Source organism: Bos indicus, chromosome 17 (genome assembly GCF_029378745.1).
Source record: "Bos indicus isolate NIAB-ARS_2022 breed Sahiwal x Tharparkar chromosome 17, NIAB-ARS_B.indTharparkar_mat_pri_1.0, whole genome shotgun sequence".
In the NCBI taxonomy this organism is placed as follows: Eukaryota; Metazoa; Chordata; class Mammalia; order Artiodactyla; family Bovidae; genus Bos; species Bos indicus.
This window is the reverse complement of record NC_091776.1, coordinates 52,555,990-52,578,142: the sequence shown is the minus strand read 5'-3', so window position 1 is coordinate 52,578,142 and position 22,153 is coordinate 52,555,990. Positions and strand designations below refer to the sequence as shown.

General features: G+C 52.2%; 1 protein-coding gene across 25 annotated transcripts in view; it reads right to left on the bottom strand.

Annotated features, from left to right (window-relative positions):
* The window catches only part of PITPNM2 (phosphatidylinositol transfer protein membrane associated 2), a 159,953-nt gene that overhangs the window by 17,704 nt on the left and 120,096 nt on the right, over positions 1-22,153 (bottom strand). For 18 of the 25 annotated variants that reach the window (XM_070769430.1, XM_070769427.1, XM_070769432.1 and 15 more), the window contains 7 exons: positions 19,837-20,009; positions 11,282-11,496; positions 10,102-10,223; positions 6,856-7,083; positions 3,938-4,246; positions 2,889-2,984; positions 76-180 (listed from right to left, as the gene is read on the bottom strand). In XM_070769430.1, the coding sequence (XP_070625531.1) occupies positions 76-180; positions 2,889-2,984; positions 3,938-4,246; positions 6,856-7,083; positions 10,102-10,223; positions 11,282-11,496; positions 19,837-19,914 (1,153 nt within the window). In that variant the 5' untranslated portion in view covers positions 19,915-20,009. The remainder of the gene's footprint in view (positions 1-75; positions 181-2,888; positions 2,985-3,937; positions 4,247-6,855; positions 7,084-10,101; positions 10,224-11,281; positions 11,497-19,836; positions 20,010-22,153) is intronic. The other 7 variants (XM_070769446.1, XM_070769441.1, XM_070769443.1 and 4 more) reach the window with 2 other exon arrangements.

The window sequence follows — 22,153 nt, the reverse complement described above, 5'->3', positions numbered from 1 at the left end:
GGTGCTCCTTCTCGGGGAGGAGGGCTTGGTCCACTTAGCTGCCCTCCCCAGGCCCTGCTGCCCCCAGCTGGTTACCCTGTGAGTCCTCTGGCTCAGGGCTTTCGATTTTGTCCATGAGATCGTTGGAGTTCCACTTGGTGATGTCCTTGGGGAACATTTCCTCTGAGTCAGACAGGTCCTCTGGGGAGGAAAGAGAGGGGCTTCAGCACCTCGATCAAGGGTGGGGACCTGGGTGGTGTCGGTCACTGGGAGGCCCGGCTTCCAGTGGCGGAGGGCCTGGGAGTGGCCAGTCCGGGGGGCCCCCATGCTTCTATGGCTCGTGTGCCCCTCCCCACTCGGTTCTGTGGTCTCTCTTCCTTAACAGGACGGACACATGGCCACCTTCTCACAGGACTTCTGCCTGATGTTTTTGGTTTATTATTATTATTATTATTGGCTATGCTGGGTCTTCGGTGCTACATGTGGGTTTTCTCTAGTTGTGGACAGCAAGGGCTAACTCTCTAGTTGTGGTGTGCTGGCTTCTCATTGCTGTCTGCTTGAGTTTTTTAAAAAAATTGTGGTAACATTCACTGAACATAAAACTCACTATTTTAACCATTTTCAAGTAGCACCTAGTCCACTCAGAATGCTGTGCAACCACTAGCCCTATCTGGTCCCAGAGCTCCTCCATCTCCCCACATGGAGTCCCCATTAGCAGGCATGCCCCAGCCCCCCTCTCCCAGCTCCTGGCAACTGCCGGTGGACTTTCTGTCCTTATGGATTTGCCTATTCTGGACATTTTCCACACATGGTACCTACAGTATGCGGTCTTTTGTGTCTGGCTTCTTCCACTTCACATGGTGGGGTTTTTGTATTTTTTTCAGTTCAGTTGCTCAGTCGTCTCTGACTCTTTGTGACTGCATGGACTCCAGCACGCCAGGCTTCCCTGTCCATCACCAACTCCTGGAGCTTACTCAAACTCATGTCCATTGAGTTGGTAATGCCATCCAACCGTCTCATCCTCTGTCGTCCCCTTCTCCTCTCGCCTTCAATCTTTCCCAGCATCAGGGTCTTTTCAAATGAGTCTGTTCTTCACATCAGGTGGCCAAAGTACTGGAGTTTCAGCCAGCATCAGTCCTTCCAATGAATACTCAGGATTGATCTCCTTTAGATTGGACTGGTTGGATCTCCTTGCTGTCCAGGGAACTCTCAAGAGTCTTCTCCAATACTTTTTTTTTTTTAGTATTTATTTATTTGGCTGTTCCGGATCTTAGTTGCCGCCCGTGGGATCTTTAATGGCAGCATGCGAACTCTTAGTTGCAGCATGTGGGATCTAACCTGGGCCTTCTGCACTGGGAGCTTGAAGTCTTAGCCACCGGGCCATCAGGGGAGTCCCCACACGGTATTTTTAAGATTCAACCATGTGTCAGTGCTTCATCCCTTTTCATGCCTGAGTCATAGTCCGTCATATGGATGGACTTCAGTTTGTTTCTCCACAATGTTCCTGACTGTTTTTAATGTCCACAAAAGGATAGCTTAGTGAGAAGCGCTGCTGTGAACAGTTCCACCCATGAGTCTTGTGTCTGCTTTCCTGAGAACGTATCCCCGTGACCCCTGGGTAGGAAGCGGTTGTATGGACCCTGGCATGTATGTGCTGGTCCCTCCTCCCTGGGTCACTGGGACGGTTTCCTCAGGACGCTGCAGCAGTGACATCTCCTGCTCTGCTGTCTCTCTTTTCCAGATTTTTCTAAAACTCTTCCTGTGTCTTTACCTCATGTTAGGGACACAAAGCCAGGAAGGGCTTAGCCTTTTGGCCTGGCTGGAGGGGAGGGTGGGAGTGTGGGATGCCCCATACCCACTCCCTACTCTCGGGGAGGCCCCAGTGGAGAGGCCAGCTCAGGGGCCACTTGGCTCCTGTACCAAGTCCCCCCCGCCCTGCCTGCCAGGTTTGGCAGGGGCCAAACCTGCCTCTGCCCTGTTGCAGGCCTGTGGGCAAGTCCCTGTCCCTTTCTGAGCCTGTGTCCTGCCTTGTGAACTGCAAATCCATCTCCTTGAACCTGCCTGCCAGCCCCTCTTACTTCCTTGAGAGGAACAACCAAGGTATGAAGGAAGGCTGTTTAGACCCTGCATCTTCCCAGCACAGGTGGGTGATTCATCTGGCTGTTCTCTTGCTGTGCTTGTTCTGAGATTCGTGGGAAAAGGGGCTCTTTACGTATTTTCTGCTTGTTCACATTTTTGAAGTTTCTGAATTACACGTGTGTTAATTTAATCATGAAAAGACAGTAATTACAAAAAATTAGAAAATCAGAAGTTACACTTTCGTAAGCTTCTGAGGGAATTTTTTTTTTTTTGGTTGTGCCACAACAGCTTGCAGGATCTTAGTTCCCTGACCAGGGATTGAACCCACGCCCTTGGCAATGAAAGCACCAAGTCCTAACCACTGGACTGCCAGGGAATTCCCTTAGGGAGTTAAATTCGGCAGAGGATGAGATGGTTGGATGGCATCACCAACTCAATGGACAGGAGTCTGAGCAAACTCCGGGAGATGGTGAAGGACCTCGAAGCCTGAGGTGCTGCAGTCCGTGGGGTGGCAGAGTCAAACACGACTGACTGACTGAACAACAACAATGGAAAAAAATGTCCCTATATGATTGTAAATTTGTTTTGGGGGGTTTGAGAGAACAGTCCCTACCCACCAGATCCAGGGCACATCCTGATATCAGGGTTAGGGTATGAGAGCCCAGACTCCTGGTGACCTCATCTTATCCTGCCTCCGCCCCTGACGCCCTGCTGTTCACCCAGAACTTTCCACGGGTAATTCCCATCGTGACTTGCATCCCCACCGACGCTTTCAGATCCCACCCCTCCCTCTCTTGGGAAGGCCCGTGCGCTCCAGGGTGCCCACCTACCATGAGCATCGAAGAACTCGTCGTCCGAGCTCTCGTCTGAGTCCCGGGCGATACTCTGCATCCTCCATTCCGAGATGCTGTGGCGGGAAGGACTCGCTAGAAGGCAAAACCGCAGACCGACTGAGGACCTGGCTGCCCTGGGAAGAGCAGGTGGAAGCGGGCAGGTGCGATGACACTGGAGCGGGGCCAGGAGGGCTCAGAGGGGATGGAGTGAGGGCAGGGTGGCCCTGGCTCACCTCCCAGCCCACCTGGCACAGCGCGGTCCTGTCCCGTGAGGACATGGAGTAGGGAGGGTATTGGGTATGAGGCCAGGATGTGCAGCCACCCGGGCTGGGGTCCACTCGTGTGCCCCTGACCTGGCTGGCCCAGGAGCGAGCCCTTTAGACTGCCACAGTGATGCTGATAGGTAGGGAGGCTGGGCAGTGGTGGGGAGTGAGATTAAAGGTATGGTGTATGTGTTTCCCTGGATCCCTTCAGCACAGGACAGACAAGCCTGGCGTAGGAAAAGCTGGATTTGCAGGCGTAGAGGGGGACTCCTGGTATTTTACACAAAATACCCTGAGTTTTCCCACTAGCCACTGCACTTTCACATCAGTTTCAGAGAAAGGATTTTCTCAGTATCTGAAGGCTTTCAAGGTCCTTTGGCAGAAGTCCCTCCTGGGTATGCTGGGTGTATCCCCCACCCCAGACCTCTCTCCTCTTTGCCTCAGAAGCCTGGCTCCTCAGAGCTGCAGCCAACCGGGTCCTATGAGGGGCTGGGAGCGGGGTTCCCATGTGGCCAGCCTGCCTGTCTGCCCGGGGCTGTGTGGGTGAGTCTGGGGGAACCTGCCAGGGTTGGGGGTCGCCCTGGGCTTCAATCTGCAGCAGAGGCTACGAAGAGGTGACTGGTTCTGACTCCCTACAGGTGTGGCCTTGGATCCGAAAGCAGCAGACCACCTTCAGTGTTAGAACACCCCACAGCCACCCTGGGATGGGAGCTGCCCTGAGGGGTGGTCACTGGTGTGGACGAGTAGGGGGGGGACCCCACAGCGTGGTCGCAGGGTGCTCACCTCCCCGCTTGGATGACCGAGATGACTTGGAGGATGTGGACCACTGCTTCTTCAGACCCCTGCCCGCCAGGGGCTCCCCACCGCTGCTGCTGGGCTGGGAGGGCTCCCCGGAGGCCTGGTCCTGGGCAGCCTCATTCTTGGCCAGCTCCGCAGCCCCTTTGTCCTCCTCATTGAACTGGGCCATCTTGCGGGACAGCATGAGCTGGGCCTCCTTTTCCAGCTCCCGGATGTTGTCCATGTTCAGCCCGTACCATTCGTCCTGCCAGCACCAGGCCTGCCGGTGGGCCCTCACCATCACCTTCCGCAGGCCTAGGGGCGGGGGTGCAGGGAAGACAAACAGGCCTGTGTCAGAGTCTCCTAGGGACCCTCGGCTGGGAGCCACCCCAGGCTGCGGGTCAGGCTCTGCTCCACACCCACTGCTTGGCCTCCAGCAAGCCACTGTCTCTCCAACCCCCAGGTTCATTTCCCCATGTGCAAATGAGGGATCCAGCTTATAGATGGCCTCCCGAGTTCATAGTGGCTCTGTAACTGGGGCAGGGGGTCTCCTCCCTCAAAGGGAGCTGGAGGAGGACTCCCTGAGTGTTTCCTATCTGGTCTAGTGCCTCTCTTAAATTTCCCACAGAAAAATCAAGCTTAAGTTTGAAGCAGGTTGGTCCTTTCTTTTTTGAAATTCACTTTTAATTTGTTTTTATTAAAAAAACTTTTGGCCACGCCATGTGACATGTGTGTGGGATCTTAGTTCCCCGACCAGAGATCAAACCCCTGTCCCCTGTATTGGAAGCACAGAGTGTTAATCAATGGGCCACGAGGGAAGTGCCGGTCCTTTCTTTTTAAAATAAATATATACGCATATAAAACACGATAGGGATTTCCCTGGTGGCCCAGTGGCTAAAACTGAGCTCCCAATGCAAGGGGTCCAGGTTCAATCCCTGGTTAGGGAACTAGATCCCACATTTTGAAACTAAGAGATTGAATGCTGTGACTAAATGATCCCCCATGCCACAAGAAAGACTGAAGTTTCCATGTGCTGCAACTTCAACCCAGCCACATAAACAAATATAAAATAAAATAAAACAGGATAAAGACATACAGGAATATCTTATACATAGAAGGCAGAAAATAAGATACTTTAAAGGTATAAAGAACAGAAGAACCACGAGCACAGGGAGCAGATGGGGGCTGCCTTGGGTGAGGATGAGAGTGGGGGTGATTGGGAAAGGCTCTGGGGGGGTGGAATGTTCTAGAACTATGTGCACTACTCCGCAAATACACTCAAACTTACGGAACTCAAACTTCTCTTATAACAAATGCAAAATTAGGCCTCAATAAGCTGCTTAAAAAAACATTGAGGAGAAATAAATCACCTTGGCTCCCCCCCGATACACACATCATTCTTCAAGGGAGCAGAAGTGACCAGCAACACGGACCCCACCATCACCCTCCCGCCCCGTAGGGGTCCATCCTGAGTTCTGTGTTTATCATTTGCTCTTCTTTCCATGTTTTTCTATACAAGACGTTGGGTTGGTCTACATGTTGTTGACATTTACATGTATGTGTCACGCTGCACGTTATTTTTCTGCCACTTGCTTTTCTGGGTGAGTTTCCGGTTTGTTGCTGTGCGGTCGATTTTTATTTGTTTGAAATACCACATTTTATTTATTCCTTCTCCTGCCAATGGGCCTTTGGCTCACTTTCACTGTTTGTCCATTTTGCTTTTACAAACCTGCTGCTCTGAACATTCCAGAACGTGCATTTGAGTTTCTCCCAGGGGCTGGGGCAGACCCAGAAGGGTTGTCACTGGATCCTCCGCCCGCTTTCCTACAGAAAACTGAGCGGCTTCCCGGGTAGCCCAGTCCTTGCTTGTCCCCAGGCTGGTCTCCGGTGACCCTTGCTCCTGATTCCCCTCTCCTGGACTCGCTCAGGCCGCTCTGTCTCCCCTGCTGTCCTTTCTAAATCTCTCAATCCCAAACGTCTGCCTAGAAGGAACTCCCTCTCACCCTCTGTTCCTGGGAGGGTGCTCCCAGGCCCCAGGCTACGGCCTCAGGAACACCACCCTCAGGGCCAGCCAGCACTAATGGTGGACAGACTGTCTGACGACACGTTATGTCTGGACAAGGACAGATGGGCCAGAAGATTTGGGGTCACACCCAGGACTGGCCCTCTGCTTCCTCCTCTGCAATCAAGGTGGAGGCGGGGAGTGACAGTGGCCACCCTACTGGGCCAGGGAGAGCTGATGTGACACTTGTGAAGTGTTACCAGCGGTGCTGTGACTCTGCTCAGGGCTACACAGTCACCCTTACTCTGGGAGTCAATGGGTGTCTGCCTGGGTGCTGCTCCTGGATCATGAGCCTCGGGGCTAAGACCAGGCCCTGGGCACTGACCCCTACCCTGACCTGGGGGACATGGAAGGAGCCGAGGTAGCTCTAGGGCAGGGAGGACCCTGGGTCAGCTCTAGCTGTGCCAGGAACCCCCGGTCATCTGTTGGTCCTCTGTTCCCTGGGCACTTGCTCCAGGCCAGGCCAGCATGGGTGTGAGGACCAGAGGATGGCCAAGCCACTGTCCGCTGGGACTTTCAACCCAAAGCAGGAGGCAGCACTGGTGCAGGGCCTGGGGTCTGGCCCCAGGATGCCAAGAGGTGCCATGAACAGCAGGAAGGAGGCGTTACACCCCATGGGGGTGGGCACCACATGTTAGAAACTCCAGCTAGTCCAGAGCGTCTGGGGCAGGACACACACTGCCTGTCTTCAGTAGGTGCTCAACAAGTGTTTGTGTGGTCAAGGTAAACCAGGTGGGATGCTGCACGTGGGCCCTGGGGTCACCTGCCCAGAGTAACAGAAACTTGGAGTCCCAGGCAGACGCGGGGGGTGGGGGGCAGCAGGCGGATGGAGGGACACAGAGGGAGAGGCGGGCGCCCTCACCCGTGTCGTGGATGAACCTCTCGATCTTGGACTGCATGCCCCAGTAGCGGAACTCCACCTTGCAGAGCTTGTAGGCGCACATGATGGGGAACACCTGCTGCTTGTACTCCTCGATCCAGTTCTCCGATAGGGGCCCCCGCTGGGTCTTGGTCGAGTGGAACAGCTTGGGGTCCTCTTCCATCTTATACTCATTGGGGGGCACGGGGTCCTTGACAATGTCGATGAAATCTACGAGGAGACCCCCCTGTGAGTGACCCCTTCGGCCCCAACCTCTACCCCACCCCTCCCTTTCCAGTCTCCTCCCCCATGTTCCTGCCATCCCCGAATCTTGGCAGGACCCCAGGCTTGGATGTGTCCCAGGGCCCCACATGGGAGTGGAGATGCTGCTCTGGACCACTCTGATCCCCGAGCTCCCCTGACCTCAGGACCTGTGTCTTTCCTTGTTGTCTTTTCAAATCATTTCAGCAAAACCCCTGCTTTGTGCACAGTTGCCAAAGCGCATAAATCAGGTGATGAGCTGGAGGAGCACGGGTGGGGAAGATGAATTTCCATGGAGGATGTGGGATGGGGCGGGCGGAAGTGAAAGAGGACAAGCTGGCATTTCAGCCACAGGCGCAGAACTATGAGGCGGAGAACATCCCAGAGTGTGACTCTTGACTCAGAAGTGGGGCAGTTTGGGGAACCACCAGAGTGTCTGCATGGTGAGAGGTGACGGGGATGCAGCTGGACTCATCAGCCATCACTCGCCAGGCCCCCTGAAGGTGGCTGGTCTGCTAGGAAGCCCCTCCCAGACAGACAGCAGGAGGAGTCCAGAAACCAAGTTTGAAGGGCCCAGAGGGAGGTGGTGGGCATGAGCCAGTCCAGGATGTGCTGGGCGCTGGGGAAACAGGACTGGGGGCTGGTAAGACCTGATTCGGGGAAGGGGGGTGACAGTGACTCTGGGAAGAATGACCTCTGGTCAAATGCCTCCTCCCCCAAGTCAAAACCATCTCGCTGGGCTGGCTCCTGTGGTATGCGTGTGTCAGATGGGGCTGTGTGCACACTTGGTGAGGAGGAACCTAGGACGGGGCTTGTAGCTCAGAGAACCTCCTTTCAGAGGTGTGGGGACGATGGCACTTGGTGGGGCTCCGCCGGGCCCGGCCCTGGCTGTCTCATCTTCCTGGCACCGGGTCTGGGCTGTGGTTTACAGAGGAAGACATCAGCCCCACTGGAACAGGCAATGGGTCAGAGCAGCCCGGGGGCAGCAGACAGTGGAGAGGATTTACATCCTTCCCGGAGTAGACCACATGCCCGGTCCACTGGGGCAGGCAACGGCCACCAAGAGGAGGGCTGGGACGTGAACCATGACGGGAGGCCTCCGGGGAGAGCCTGCAGCTGGCCAGACAAAAGCTGTCAGAGGGTCTGGGCCCTTCCTTCCTGTTATGGGTAGAGTGCGTCCCCTGGCAAACGCATATGTCGGCCTCAGAATATGACCTTATTTGGAGACAGGGTCTTGAAAGAAGTCATCTAAAGGAGGGCACCTAATCTAACCAGCATGGTTATGCAAAGGAGAAAGCAGTAAAAGTTTTAGTTCCGCAGTCATGGTCGGACGCTTTGTGACCCCATGGACTGTAGCCCGCCAGGCTCCTCTGTCCATGGATTCTCCTGGCAAAAACACTGGAGTGGGTAGCCATTCCATTTTCCAAGGGATCTTCCTGATCCAGGGATTGAACCTGGGTCTCCCACATTGCAACAAAGGAGAGATTTGGCTCAATTAAAAAAAAAAAAAAACAACACCTGAAACTAACACAATATTTTAAATCAAGTATACTTCAATTAAAAAAGAAAAAGGAGAAATGTGAATATAGACTTGAACACTGACAGAACACCATGTAAAGATGAAGACAGAGATTGGGGTGGAGTGTCTACAGGCCAAAGAACACCAAAGACTGCCAGCAGCCACAGGAAGCTAGGGGAACTCCCCTGGAGGCCCAGCAGTTAAGAATCCACCTTCCAATGCAGGGGACATGGGTTTGATCCCTGGTTGGGGAACTAAGATGCCACGGGGTTACTGAGCCCTCTCGCTCTGGAGCCTATGTGCTGCAACTAGAGAAACCATGCATTGCAATAAAAGATCCTGCATGCTGCAACTAAGACGTGATGCAGTCAAATAAATAAATATTTAAAATTTAAAAAGAGCTAAGGGAGAGACCCCAAACAGATTCTCCCTCAGGGACTCCAGAAGCAGCCAACCCTGCCGACACCTTGACCTTGACTCTGACCTCCAAAATCGTGAGACACTAAGCATCTGTTTCTTTAAGCCCTTAAGTCTGTGGTACCCTGTTCTGATGGTCTTAGCAAGCTGATGCATCTCCCAAACCCCAGTGGGGCCTAAAAGCTCGGGCAGGAGGGAGGAGTCCCAGGGAAAAGCCATCTCGGCATCCAAGGGTGGCTGAGGGTCATCACCACCCCTCCAACACCCGTCTGAGACCCACAACGGCTCATTCCTAGGGGCCTGGGGGCTGTCAAGGTGCAGCTGGTCCACTGATGTGTTTTGTCTGGCTGGTATATTTACAAAGATTTTAAAAATATTTGTCAACCTTGAGGAACTGGGAGATTTCACATGAAAACCCTGATTTCTGGCTTTTCTTTTTCTTTTTTCTTTTCAGGCCATGCCATACGGCATGTGGGATCTGAATTCCCCAACCAGTGAACCTGTGTCCCCTGTATTGGGAGCGCAGAGTCTCAACCACTGGACTGCCAAGGATGTCCCTCGGGCCTTTCTTGAAAACGACTTAACAAATGGGACCCATTTCCTGCACGGTATAGTCAGCTGGAGGGGAGTGGAGGAGAGGCCACCCACCATCAAGGGGACACAGGCCCCACTGTGTGCACATCCCCCACCCGGCCTGCCACATCCACCGATGGCTGTCAGCCCTAGATGGCTCCCAAGCACACGTGCATTTCTGGGGATGGGGACACCTCAAAGGGATGGAGGGAAGGGGCTTGAGTGGAAAAGCACTTAGCCTCAGTGGGCACATCAGGGAAATGGGGCCAAGGAGACCCGTCCTGCCTCCCCAGCTCCCCCGACTTCCCCCCAGGCTGGCTTGGACTCTAACCTCCCTCCCAGGACAGAAGCCGATCTGGAGCCTGCCAGGCCTGGAGACCAGGGGCAGGATCCAGGGGCCTATGGGCAGGGCAGCTGGGAACTTGGCCCCGAAGGGCTCCTGGCCCTCCTAGGTGGGGAGCATCAGGGTGGACGGTTACCGATTGTCAGCTGGTTCTTTTCCACAGGAGACAGGCTGAAAACGTTGGGGTTTTCTCCAGCATCGGTTTTATAAAAGGTTTCGATGTCGATGGAGAATTTCTCCACAAAAGGGCAAGTGAACCTGTGGGGGAAGGAGAGTATCCACTAGGACCCAGGCTCAGAGGGGTGGGCGTGGGTCGCTGGGTGGAGGACGAGGGCTGGAGTGCTGGGTGAGACCTGTCTGTTCTGTCCTCCTGGACCTTCACTGCATCCCAAGAAGAGCCAAGTCCAAGTTGGGGCCAGCGGGAGGGGTGGACTTACGGGGAGGCGGGGAATCATTGCAGGAAGTGGCTGGCAGCCTGTGTCCACGTGTGTGAGGCATGATGTGAACACGGTGTGGATGCAGTTAAGGTGGCACAGTACCAAATGGGCTGAATCTGGACCAGCGCTTGGTGTGACATGCCACCCTCTCCCCTGTCCCCTAAGAAGCCAAGTGTGGCAACAGGGAGACAGCCTCTCTCTCTTGGCTGGAGATGAGCTCAGAGGAGAAAAGTACTGCTGGGAAGTGAACAACCTGGATGGATTCCCCAGCAAGTTCCAGGCCCTCACCCGCCTGGACAAAGAAGCCCCAGAAGACTCATGGGGACCCCACCTGTTCAGCACATGGGTGGCCCCCTCTCTCTTCTAATCAAGCAGTGCTCAGTTATATTGGGTGGGGGGCACAGAGTGAAAAGTGCCCCCTACCCAGGGGGATCCAAAGAAAGCCATGTTCAACATGGCTTGTTATAAAATAACATCATAGTCGCTGAAGGTGTCAGGGTTGGAGGGAATCTCTGAGCCATCTGGGCTACCCTCAGTTCCTGTTTCTTCCCAGCTGGTGGACTGTCCTGCATTCCTAGGCAAACATTAAAGTGAGTTTGTGTTCCCTGAGCCTTCCCAGATGGCAAAGGAGTCTCAGATGGCCCTCACTGGACTCATGCCTTCCTGGGCTCCCCCCACTGGCAGGCTAGGAGGCACCTAGGGGTATAGCCTGCCCTGTCCTGTCTATTCCCCTGAGGGGGAACCTTCAGGGTACCACTTGGAATGGAGGCTCAGCTCCCTGGGAGCCAGGCAGCTGAGACTGTCTGGGGGGCCAGCGCCAGTATCTATGCCCCTGGGTTACTTCCTGGGAGGGCGACATGGGGCCGAGGGCAGGCTCACCTGGTTCGAGTGTAGGGGTAGGCGTTCCAGGACTCCTCCACCACCCGCAGGGCCGCCTTGGGCAGGATGGAGCGGAACCAGCTGGGGATGTGCATGCCCACATGGTACACCTTGTGCGTGTATTGCCCGGAGCCGCCGGGGCCGTCTGTGTACGGCCGGTTCTCCAGGATCTCTACGCCGCTGCCTTCGCCGTGTGTCTCGTTCCGGCTCTTCTTCTGTGGGGACAAAAGCACGTGTGGGTCTGGAGCTCTCTGCAGAAGGGGAGGGGCTCGGGAGACCCAGGTGAGGGTGCTGAGTGCAGGGGGGTGGGGGAGGCTTTGGCCAACCAGGCTGGCTCCTTTTGGGTCACTTCAACACATCCTCCTCAAATACCTCCCCCCACAAGGCTCCACGTGTCCCAGCATTCATGCAGAAGACTGAAGGGCCACGGTTCCCTCTCCGGGCCCAGTAATGCACATACAAACTCCTCCGTTCTGACTCCTGAATCTCCTGGGCCTGAAAGTGTCCCCAAGGTCAAGAGGATGTGCTTGCTTTCTCACCTTTTAGCCAACATTGTACTGGAGGTTCTAGCCAGAGAAATTAGGCAAGAAAAAGAAATAGTAAGAGGCATTCGAATTGGAAAGAAGTAGGGACTTCCCAGGTGGCACAGTGGTTAACACCCCAATCTCCCACTGCAGGGGGCCAGGTTCCATCTCTGATCAGGGAACTAGATCCCACATGCCGCAACTAAGAGTTTGCATGCCGCAAATAAAGATTCTGCAATAAAGATTCCATGTGCCACAACTAAGACCCGATGCAGCCAAAAAATTTTTTTTATAAAGGAAGAAGTGGGGCTTCTCTAGTGACTCAGTGGTAAAGAATCTGCCTGCAAATAAGGGAAACATGGGTTCGATCCCTGGTCCAGAAGATCCCACATGCAGTGGAATAACAAAGCCCATGAGCCACAACTGAGCCTGCGCTCCAGAGCCCATGTTCCACAAGAGAAGCCACTGCAATAAGTCCAAGAACTGCAACTACAGAAAAGTCCTTGAAGAAACCAAGACCCAGCCCAGCCAAAAATAAAATAAATAAAAACATTTTTTAAAGAAAGAAGTAAAACTATCTCAATTTGTTAATGACACAATCTTAAACACAGAAAAACCTAAAATCCTCCCAAATCTGTTAGATCTAATACATGAATTCAACGGAGTTGTAGGATACAAAATCAACACACTAGAACAAATAATGCAGAAAGGAAATAAAGAAATCATTTCCATTTACAATGGCATCCAAAAGAATAAAATACTTAAGAATAAATTTAACCAAGGAGGAGCGAGAGTTGTATACAGAAAACTATAAAACATTACTGAAAGAAATTAAAGAAGATTTAAAATAAATGGAAAAGACATCTGTGTTCATATGAATTGGAAGATTTAATATTGTTAAGATGTCAACACTCCCCAAAGCAATCCGTGGGTCCAATGTAATCCTTATCAAAATCCAATGGCCTTTTCAGTAGAAAGGGAAAAACTGATCCTCAAATTCATACAGAATTTTGAGGGATCTCAAATAGTCAAAACAATCTTGAAAATAAAACAAAGTTGGAAAACTCACATTTTCTCATATCAAAACTTGCTAATAAGGACTTCCCTGGTAGTCCAGTGGTTAAGAATCCGCCTTCCAAAGCAGGGGATGTGGGTTTGATCCCTGGTCAGGAGAAGGCAATGGCATCCCACTCCAGTACTCTTGCCTGGAAAATCCCATGGATGGAGGAGCCTGGTAGGCTGCAGTCCTTGGGGTCTTGAAGAGTTGGACACGACTGAGTGACTTCACTTTCACTTTTCACTTTCATGCATTGGAGAAGGAAATGGCAACCCACTCCAGTGTTCTTGCCTGGAGAATCCCAGGGACGGCAGAGCCTGGTGGGCTGCCGTCTATGGGGTCGCACAGAGTCGGACACGACTGAAGCGACTTAGCATCAGCAGCAGCAGGAAACTAAGATCCCACATCCTCCATGGTGTGGCCCATTTAAAAAAAAGTGCTATAAAACTATAGTAATCAAAACAGTGCAGTCCTGGCATAGGACAAGTCTGTGTAATGGAGGTGAGAGTTTAGAAATAAATCCAATATTTACACACTATATTTACTGATTTTCAACAAGGGTGCAAAAACCATTCAATGGGAGAAGGAACAGTCTTTACAACAAATCCTGCTGGGACAATTAGATATCCACATGCCCACAATGCCGTACCACATATAAAGAGGAACTCAAAACAGATCAAAGACCAACTTGTTAGAACTAAAAGTATAGAACTCTTAGGAGAAAATATTAGGGCAAATCTTCATGACCTTGGATTTGACAATGGTTTTTCAAATATGATACCCAAAGTATAGGCAGTCAGAGAAAAAAATCTAAATTGGAATTTATCAAAATTTAAGAAAGAACAGGGGCTTCTCTGATGGTCCGGTGGTTAAGGCACTGCACAAGCTTACGCTGCAGGGGGCACAGGTTCGATTCTGGTTTGGGAACTAGGACCCTGCATGGCATGAGGCACGGCCAAAAAAAAAAAAGCAACTTTTGTGTATCAAGGGATGCTATCAAGAGCGTGAAAGGACAACACAGAATGAAAGCAAAGTTTCTGTAAATAATACATCTGATACATCATATCCGTACCATGAAATGTGATGTGGCCCCAAAAAAGAAGGAAGGATGGACACGTGTTACTACATAGTTGAACCCTGAAAACATGTTTAGTTAAGGAAATATACTGTATGACCCCACTTCTATGAAATGCTTAGAACAGGCAAATTTAGAGAGTCAGAAAGTAGATTATTGGTTGCCTGGGTGTTGGGGGATAATGGAGAGTGACTTCTTTATGGGGTGATGAAAATGCTCTAAAATTGTGATAATTTCACAACTCTGAAAAGTGCTAAAAGCCACTAAACTGTACACTTTAAATGTGTGAATTGTGCAGTGTGGGACTTACATCTCAATAAGTCTGGTATAAAATCAAACAAACAAAGAAATAAAAACCAACCCTGCCTCCTGCACTCAACTAAGATTTCAGAGAGTTCAAACACAAGGAATAAGAAGGGGCCTCGGAGGCACTGCCCAAGAGACGGAACGCCTAGGTCACCCCCAAGTGTCTCTCTGCCTCCAACGTCCTTCCTGGGGTCTGAAAGGTCGGGTTTCTGCTTTTGCACAAAACCTTCGTGATCAAGGTGCTAGTGACTTTAAACCCAGCATCTGTTTCCATGGCAACATGCTGGCATCACCAAGGTCATCTTCGGTCAGCTTCCTGGACAGCAGCTGTGCGCACGCTGGCACATGCATGCACCCCGAGTGCAGGCACACACCCACGCCCACAGGCATCCCCAACAGCACTGCCTCATCCTTGGGGCACGACTCTCTCTAGGGCACAAAGATGTACTGTATCTCCATGTCCAGAGCCACTGGGTCCCCGTCAGAAAAAAAAAAAAGACCCTGATTGAGGCCAAGGAGGGGTCAGAGCAGGGACATGCCCATTCCCTGCTCTTTAAAGGAGCTCCTGGAATGTGGCCCAGATTCCGTAATGAAAACAGCAACCGTTTCCTGGATGCCTTCCAAGCTCCCGCCTCTTACAGCATCCTTGTTGATTAGTGGTTGTGCTAAGTGCCTGGCATGTTCTTTCTCTAGTTCCTGCAGAAGCCCCTTGAGAAAGGTGCAGGACTGCTCTCACTCCCAATGTTCAGATGGGAAGGTGGAGGCCCAGAGAGGCAGAGTGACCCATCCGAGGTTACAGTTACTAACTGGCAGAGCCGGGACAAACTCAGACCTGTTAGACTCCGGGGCCTGCTCACCCACAGCATTGGGCACCTCAAGGAAAACACCTCAGCACAGAGAGGTGCTGATAAACAGTTACTGAGCAAGTGGAGACTGTAGTCCTTACCCTGCGATCACCTTTCTCTCATCCTGGACGGGTTGCTTCCGCCTGGTGTCAGTTCCCAAAATCCTAGTCGGGGGCGGGGGTCCCCGTCTGCCTAAGGCCCAGGGTAGTGGGTTGCAGTCTCCCTGCCAGACCACGTCCACCTGGAATCTCAAACTATGACCTTACTTGGGAATAGGGTCTTTGAGGATGGAATTAGTTAAGATGAGGTCATCTTAATGTAAATGGATTGGACAATTAAGGGTGGCCCCTATATTCAATGTGGAGAAGGCAATGGCACCCCACTCCAGTACTCTTGCCTGGAAAATCCCATGGACCGAGGAGCCTGGTGGGCTGCAGTCCTTGGGGTCGCTAAGAGTCGGACACGACTGAGTGACTTCACTTTCACTTTTCACTTTCATGCATTGGAGAAGGAAATGGCAACCCACTCCAGTGTTCTTGCCTGGAGAATCCCAGGGACGGGGGAGCCTGGTGGGCTGCCGTCTATGGGGTCACACAGAGTCAGACAGGACTGAAGCAACTTAGCAGCAGCAGCAATATTCAATGAGAAGGCATCCTTCTCATTCTCATTCTCATAAGGCATCCTTATGAGAAAAGAAAACGGGGGACACATCCCTGGTGGTCCAGTGGTTAAGAATCTGCCTTGCAATGCAGGGGACGGGGGTTCGATCCCTGGTCGGGAAACTAAGATCCCACATGCCGAGGAGCAGCTAAGTCTGTGCCCACGTGCCACAACGAAAGAGTCCGTGCGCCACAACAGAAGACCTGCGTGATGCAAGGAAGATCCCGTATGACACGACTGGGACCTGACACAGCGACAGAAAGAAGAGGAAACGGAGACACAGACACACACACAGGGAAGATGGAGACAGATGCACACAGAGGCAGGGGGCCATGTGACAATGGAGGCAGAGACTGCAGTGAGACAGCCTTAAATTGAGAAATGCCGAGCATTGTGGGCCACCACCAGAAGCTAGGAGAGACAAGGAAGGATTCTCCCCAGCCCCCCAAAGCCTCCAGAGGGAGCATAGCCCCCTAACACCTTGATTTTGAACTTCTACCCTCCAGAACTTTGAGAGAATACATTTCCATTGCTTTAAGCCACCTAGTTTGTGGTGGTTTGTTACGACGGCCCCAGGGCATGGAATGAAGGTCTGGGGTTCCCGGTGGCTCGCAAGAAGAGGATGTGCAGGTCGGAGGGGCCAGGGCACAGGGAGTCTCTGAAGGTGCCCAGCCAGCTGGGATCTGAGGGCAGAGAAGGACAGAGAGGGAGCAGGGATGGGGGTGGGGGTGGGGGTGGGGTCCTTCCTGCTTGGTCTTAGTGGGGCTGCACAGACCCCAGGTCCCAGGGTTGGGGCAGGGGAGAAGAGGAGGAGGGGAGGGCAGGCGGCGCTTGGTGCCTCCCCCGGAGACCATGGAAGGACAGGCAGGAGAGACAGGCCCGGCTCCCAGGGGCACAGATGCCCAGTGTGAGAACTGACGGGTCCCCCTGCCTACTCTACCCACACAGGCTGGGTGGAGAACCTTCCCCTCCTCCTGTGCTCCCCTGCTGCATCCCTGGAGCCTGGGGTATGCAAGAGAGAAGTCTGGGCCACCTGGCGTCTGGTGCAGAGAAAGCTCTGGATGAAGGGGCGGGGAGGGGGTGGGTTTAAAAGATTCAAAGACCAAGAAACCCCCGGCCAATCAGGCAGCTCTCAGCGCTGTCCAGGGTCCTGGCCAAGCCGCTTCCGATCACTTCCTCACTTTGCTGAGCACCTCCAAGGATGGAAGGCTCTTTCTCCGCCAGACAGACTGATTTTTCTTCTTCTTTTGAAACCTTGAACAACATGTATATTGAGTTTCATTCAGGCAGGTGCGAGGCACTGTGACACGTGAGCCCATCTTGTTCACAACCTCAGGGAGGAGGTGGCTTGTTCAGCAGGCAGGCCTCTTCCTAGTTGCCACCCCAGCTGGCAAGCAGGATCACTGGGCAATGGATGAATGGTCTTGCTCTTCTTTCTGCAGAAACAAAGCTGCCTTCCTTGATGGTCCATCCACCTCGTAAGGCCTAGCTCAGAACAGAGGCCCTCCTGGAGCACTGGCCCCAAGCCCACGTGAGCACCGGGTTCCTGTGCCCCCAGGCCCACTGGTCTGATTTCTATTCAGTGGGCTGCATACACATCTTTCTCCCTGCAGGCAATCCCAGGGCACAAAAAGCGCTTTTCATTCATCTCTGTAGCCCAATCCTCAGCCACAGCTGGGCACAGAAGAGTCTGGTGAATTTAACTTCTTTTTTAAAAAAATATTTACTCATTTATTTATTGGGCTGTGCCGGGTCTTAGTTGTGGCATGTAGGTTCTGGTTCCCTGACCAGGGATGGGACCCAGGACTCCTGCATTGGGAGCACAAATTCTTAGCCACTGGACCACCAGGGGAGTCCCTCAACTGAGTTTTTTAACAGCATTATTGAGGTATGACGGACAAATAGTAAACCACATATATGTAAAGGTACAGTCACTGAGCTGTGATGTGGGTCCATGCCCCTAAAACTGTCACGTGGTAGAGATAACAGGCATGTCCATCACCCCCACAGTGGATGGAGCCCCCCCAGAACTTCAGGGCCAGAGGTGGGTAAGATAAATTCCAGAGTGGGAGAGAGGTGACTGGCCTTGGGAGGCAGATGGTGTCGGTGAGGCTGTAGGAGGCAACACACAGGATGCTGGGGACATTTCACATTAACTGGAGGTACAGGAAAGATGTTGAAAAACAAGCAACTTGAAACAGGGGCTGCAGACAGATGGCAGGTGTTTGAGGAGCCCTGAGTCAGAGGTGGCTATATACTCAGAAAAGCCTGGGGTACCCTAGAAGCTAAAAGCCAGCCCCCAGGATCTTGATGTCCCCAGCCTCCCAGCAGAGCTGAGCCATAGGCTGTGGGCCAGGGCTTCCTGCCGGCTCAAGGAGGAATGAAGAAGCCACAGGACACACAGATCCTCTGGCAGATCAGCTGGTCCTTGAGCAGGCTCAGCCATCTCCCGAGTGCCTGGCGCTGGGGGGCTGATGCTAGTCTCGCCTCTCTCCACTCTCTAGGAATAATTATGGGGTAAGTGGTTCAAGAGGGAATCGAGTGGCGCTTCTGAACAGGCATGAAGCAAACAGCCCCCCAGAGAGGCTGAGTTTGCCTTCTGTTCTCTTCCCGGCCAAGCATTCCATGCAGTGCTCTGGGCAAACTCGGAATGGACGTGGAGGCCCTGCTGGGCTCCCCCTGCCCTGCCATGATGGGGGCCTGCTTAGCCAGGGGCGGCACTGAGGCATCCTTGTACCCCGGAGAGCCAGAGCCAGGAGGGAAGCAGGTTCACAATCAGTCCCCCAAGTGGGAGGAAGGCTGCTAGGCCAGGCAAAGGGCTGGGGCACCAAGAATGAGCGAGAGGCTGGCAGAGAAGCTGGGATGGGACTCCACCCTCCACTGAGCAGGACCCTAGCCAAGACCTCAAGGAGCAGGAGCTCTGGTCCCATCTGGGCCATAAGGACCCAATCCTGGGGCTCCCCATCCTGGGTTCCAGGCTACTCAGGCACTGAGTAGGGAGCCCAGCAATGTCTTGGATGGGGTGCTCATCTCTGGCTTTTCACAGGACCAATCATCCTCAAATCCATTTGTGTGCATGCTAAGTCATTTCAGTTGTGTCCAACTCTTTGCAACTCTGTGGACTACAGTCTGCCAGGCTCCTCTGTCCTTGGGATTCTCCAGGCAAGAATACTGGAGGGGGTTGCCATGCCCTTCTCCATGGGATCTTTCCAACCTAGGGATCGAACAGGCATCTCTTACGTCTCTTGCACTGGCAGGTGGGTTCTTTACCACTAGCGTCACGTGGGAAACCCCAAAGTCACCTGTGACTCTGTAAATCAGCCACTTAGCCTAGGGTAGAGAGGAAAGTGTGTACCTGGAGCCAGGAGGCAGGCTGTGTGCTCCCGGACAAGTCATTGAACTTCTCTGGGCCTCACACCTTCCTGTCTGTCAAATGGGTTGCTATGGACTGACTGTTTGTGTCCCCTGTCCCCCTAAATTCATATGTTGCAGCCCCAACCTCCAATGTGATGGTGCTGGGAGGTCAGGCCTTTGGGAGGTGTTTAGGTCATGAAGGTGGGGCCCTCACAATGGGATCAGTATAAAGAGACCCTCCCAAGGAGCTCCCTGGCTCCATCCACTGTGTGAAGACACAGTGAGAAGGTGACCGTCTGTAAGCCTGGAAGAGAGCCCTCACCAGACACGGAATCTGTCAGCACCTTGATCTTGGACTTTCCAGCCGCCAGCACTCTGAGAAATAAACGTCTGTTGTTTAAGCTGCCTCATCTGCAGCATTTTACAGCCCAAGCTGATGAAACGCAAGGGTGATATCTGGATCAGTGAAAAGATGGGTGTTAAATACAGAGTGCTAGTCTTACGAATGCTGTGAATACTGTGGTGGTGAGACAACCCAAACGCCACAAACATCTGCAGCGTGTTGCATGTGCCTGGCTTTGTGCTTGGAAGCCAGAGCTCTGGTGCAATTCACACACTGACCGGGAGCCCACTGGACAGACACTGCTGTGAAGGCCGCGGTGCCACCCCGCCCCGACGTTGGTGCTAAGAGCTGCTGTGGGCATGGTGGGGCCTGCCCTGGCCCCACCACCCACCTGTATCATGTACAGCTGGGCGATGCGGTACTCCTCCACGGTCATCGGCAGAGGAATCCGATATTCCTTTATAATCATCTTGGAGTCCAAGCCTTCCCGTTGATGGGGAACTGCGTGTTGGGACTTCTAGACGAGGTTCCTTAAATAACCATGACAAAATTCACCAAGGACCCCTGAGAGAGAAAGAGAGGACAGGAGAGTCACTTTCTGCAAAGGCTGGTGAGTACAGTGGCACAGGAAGGACCTTGTCTTGATCCCAAGTTAGAATTCTGACCTCAGTTCGGCCACAAGCCCACAGCATGACCTTGAGACCAATGTGTGACCTTGAGCAGGTTCCCTCAACCTCCCCAGCCTCCATTTTCCCTGTTGGCTCAGCAACTGTGTACTGGACATGTATAAACTGATCAGTCTGGTGGAAATAAAGGATTGTTCTCCTGCCAGCGAGAGCCAGGCAACAAGAGGGCATCGCATCCCCTAAGAGTCAAGAGCATTGCGTTCCTGTTTTACTCGCAGGTCTAATAAGCAGCAGCCTCAGCTCTCCTGTGCTCGGGGTAGCTGGAGGCAGGCATGGTGATAGCAGCAAGTGATGATGGTTGGCAAAAGTCAGGACAGGGGCTTCCCTGCTGGTCCAGTGGTTAAGACTGTGTACTTCCCATGCAAGGGGCACGGGTTTGATCCCTGCTTGGGGAGCTAAGATCCTGCATGCTGCATGGCCAAAATTGTTTTTAAAAGGGTACAACTTGAAAATATAAATAAAATGAAATATAATACATAAATAAAATATAATAAAAAATAAGAAGGCAGGACAAATGAAACTATGAAAAACAAAAGTGAACAATTTTAAAAACTGGCGGTCTGGGACCCTTCAGCATCAGGGCAATTGGTTCTGCTCCTGTCACTGGGCACAGATGGCAGCACCACTTCCAGCAGGAGATCTCGGGTTATCAAAGGAGGTGGCCTTACATGTAGTTTCAGTTCAATCCACCACCCACTGCTTACTGATACCTACTCTACTGTTGACATTGGGCTAGGTCTTGGAGGTAGAAGAGGAAAGTAAGATACACGGTGGGGTCACATAGCATGTGAATTATGTATCAATAAAGCTCATTGAAAACATAAGCAAGGGGCTTCCCCTGGCAGTTCAGTAGTTATGATTCCACCTTCCACCGCAAGGGGTGCAGGTTTGATCCCTGGCCTGAGAGTTAAGATCCCACCTGCCTAGCAGCCAAAAAAACAAAACATAAAATGGAAGCAATATTGTAACAAATTTAATAGACTTTAAAAATGGTGCACATTAAAAATAATTTTTTTAATTAAAAACTATAAGCAAGCAATGTATTCATAGCAGCTTGTATTTAACACAACAATATATTTGATGAAGACCTGCACCGAAAGGAATCATATTTTAAAAAACAAATTTAATCCTTGAAGGAGGCATATCCTCAGCGATCTGGAAAATGAAATCACCCATCAGAGTCTTTCCCCTAGATGGCAGGGGCTTCGCTGTAAATATATTTGGTTACCCCTAGAGAGATCAGATGGTATTAACTGGAAGCTGAGTGAAGGCTTCCAAGACAGGCAGTGGCAGAATCAGGATAGTACTTCAGAAGGATCACACCGGGGATAGCAGTTGGTGAGGATTCAAGGTGACTGGAGGCAGGGTGTCAGCTAAGTGATAAAAGTGAGGGACTGACCAGGCAGGCAGCTTCCCCAGGGCACCAAGTGTATGAGGCCTGAGCATCGCCCAGGCACTAATGCATTACTGGATAACTAACAAGACGGGGAAAAGCATATATACCAGAACTCCTGGGATAATCAGTACATAAGATGGAAAAGAAATCCCTTAATAAACCACCTAACAGGAGAGATGGAGCTGGGGGGTGTATATAAATAGGTCAGAGATGGCCCTGCATTATTAGCCCCAAATAACCCCCATGCTGTTAACTTCTTTACAGTAGGTAGGTCTGTATTGTGCTCAGTCCCTCAGACATGTCCGACTCTTTCTGACCCTATGGATTGTAGCCCACTAGGCTCCTCTGTCCAAGAGATTCTCCAGGCAACAATACTGGAGTGGGGTGCCATGCCCTCCTCCAGGGGATCTTCCTGACTCAGGGATCAAACTTGCGTCTCCTGCACTGCCAGCACTGCAGGCAGATTCTTTACTGCTGAGCCACCTGGGAAGCCCAGGTCGGACTATTAGCCCCCCTGCAAAACCTCCAGCATCAAACTCAACTTCTCACATATCCAATTGCTTTAAATACAGTCCAGATAAGCATCTTTTTAGCCAATTAAGACTTCATCTATGGACTTGCCTGGT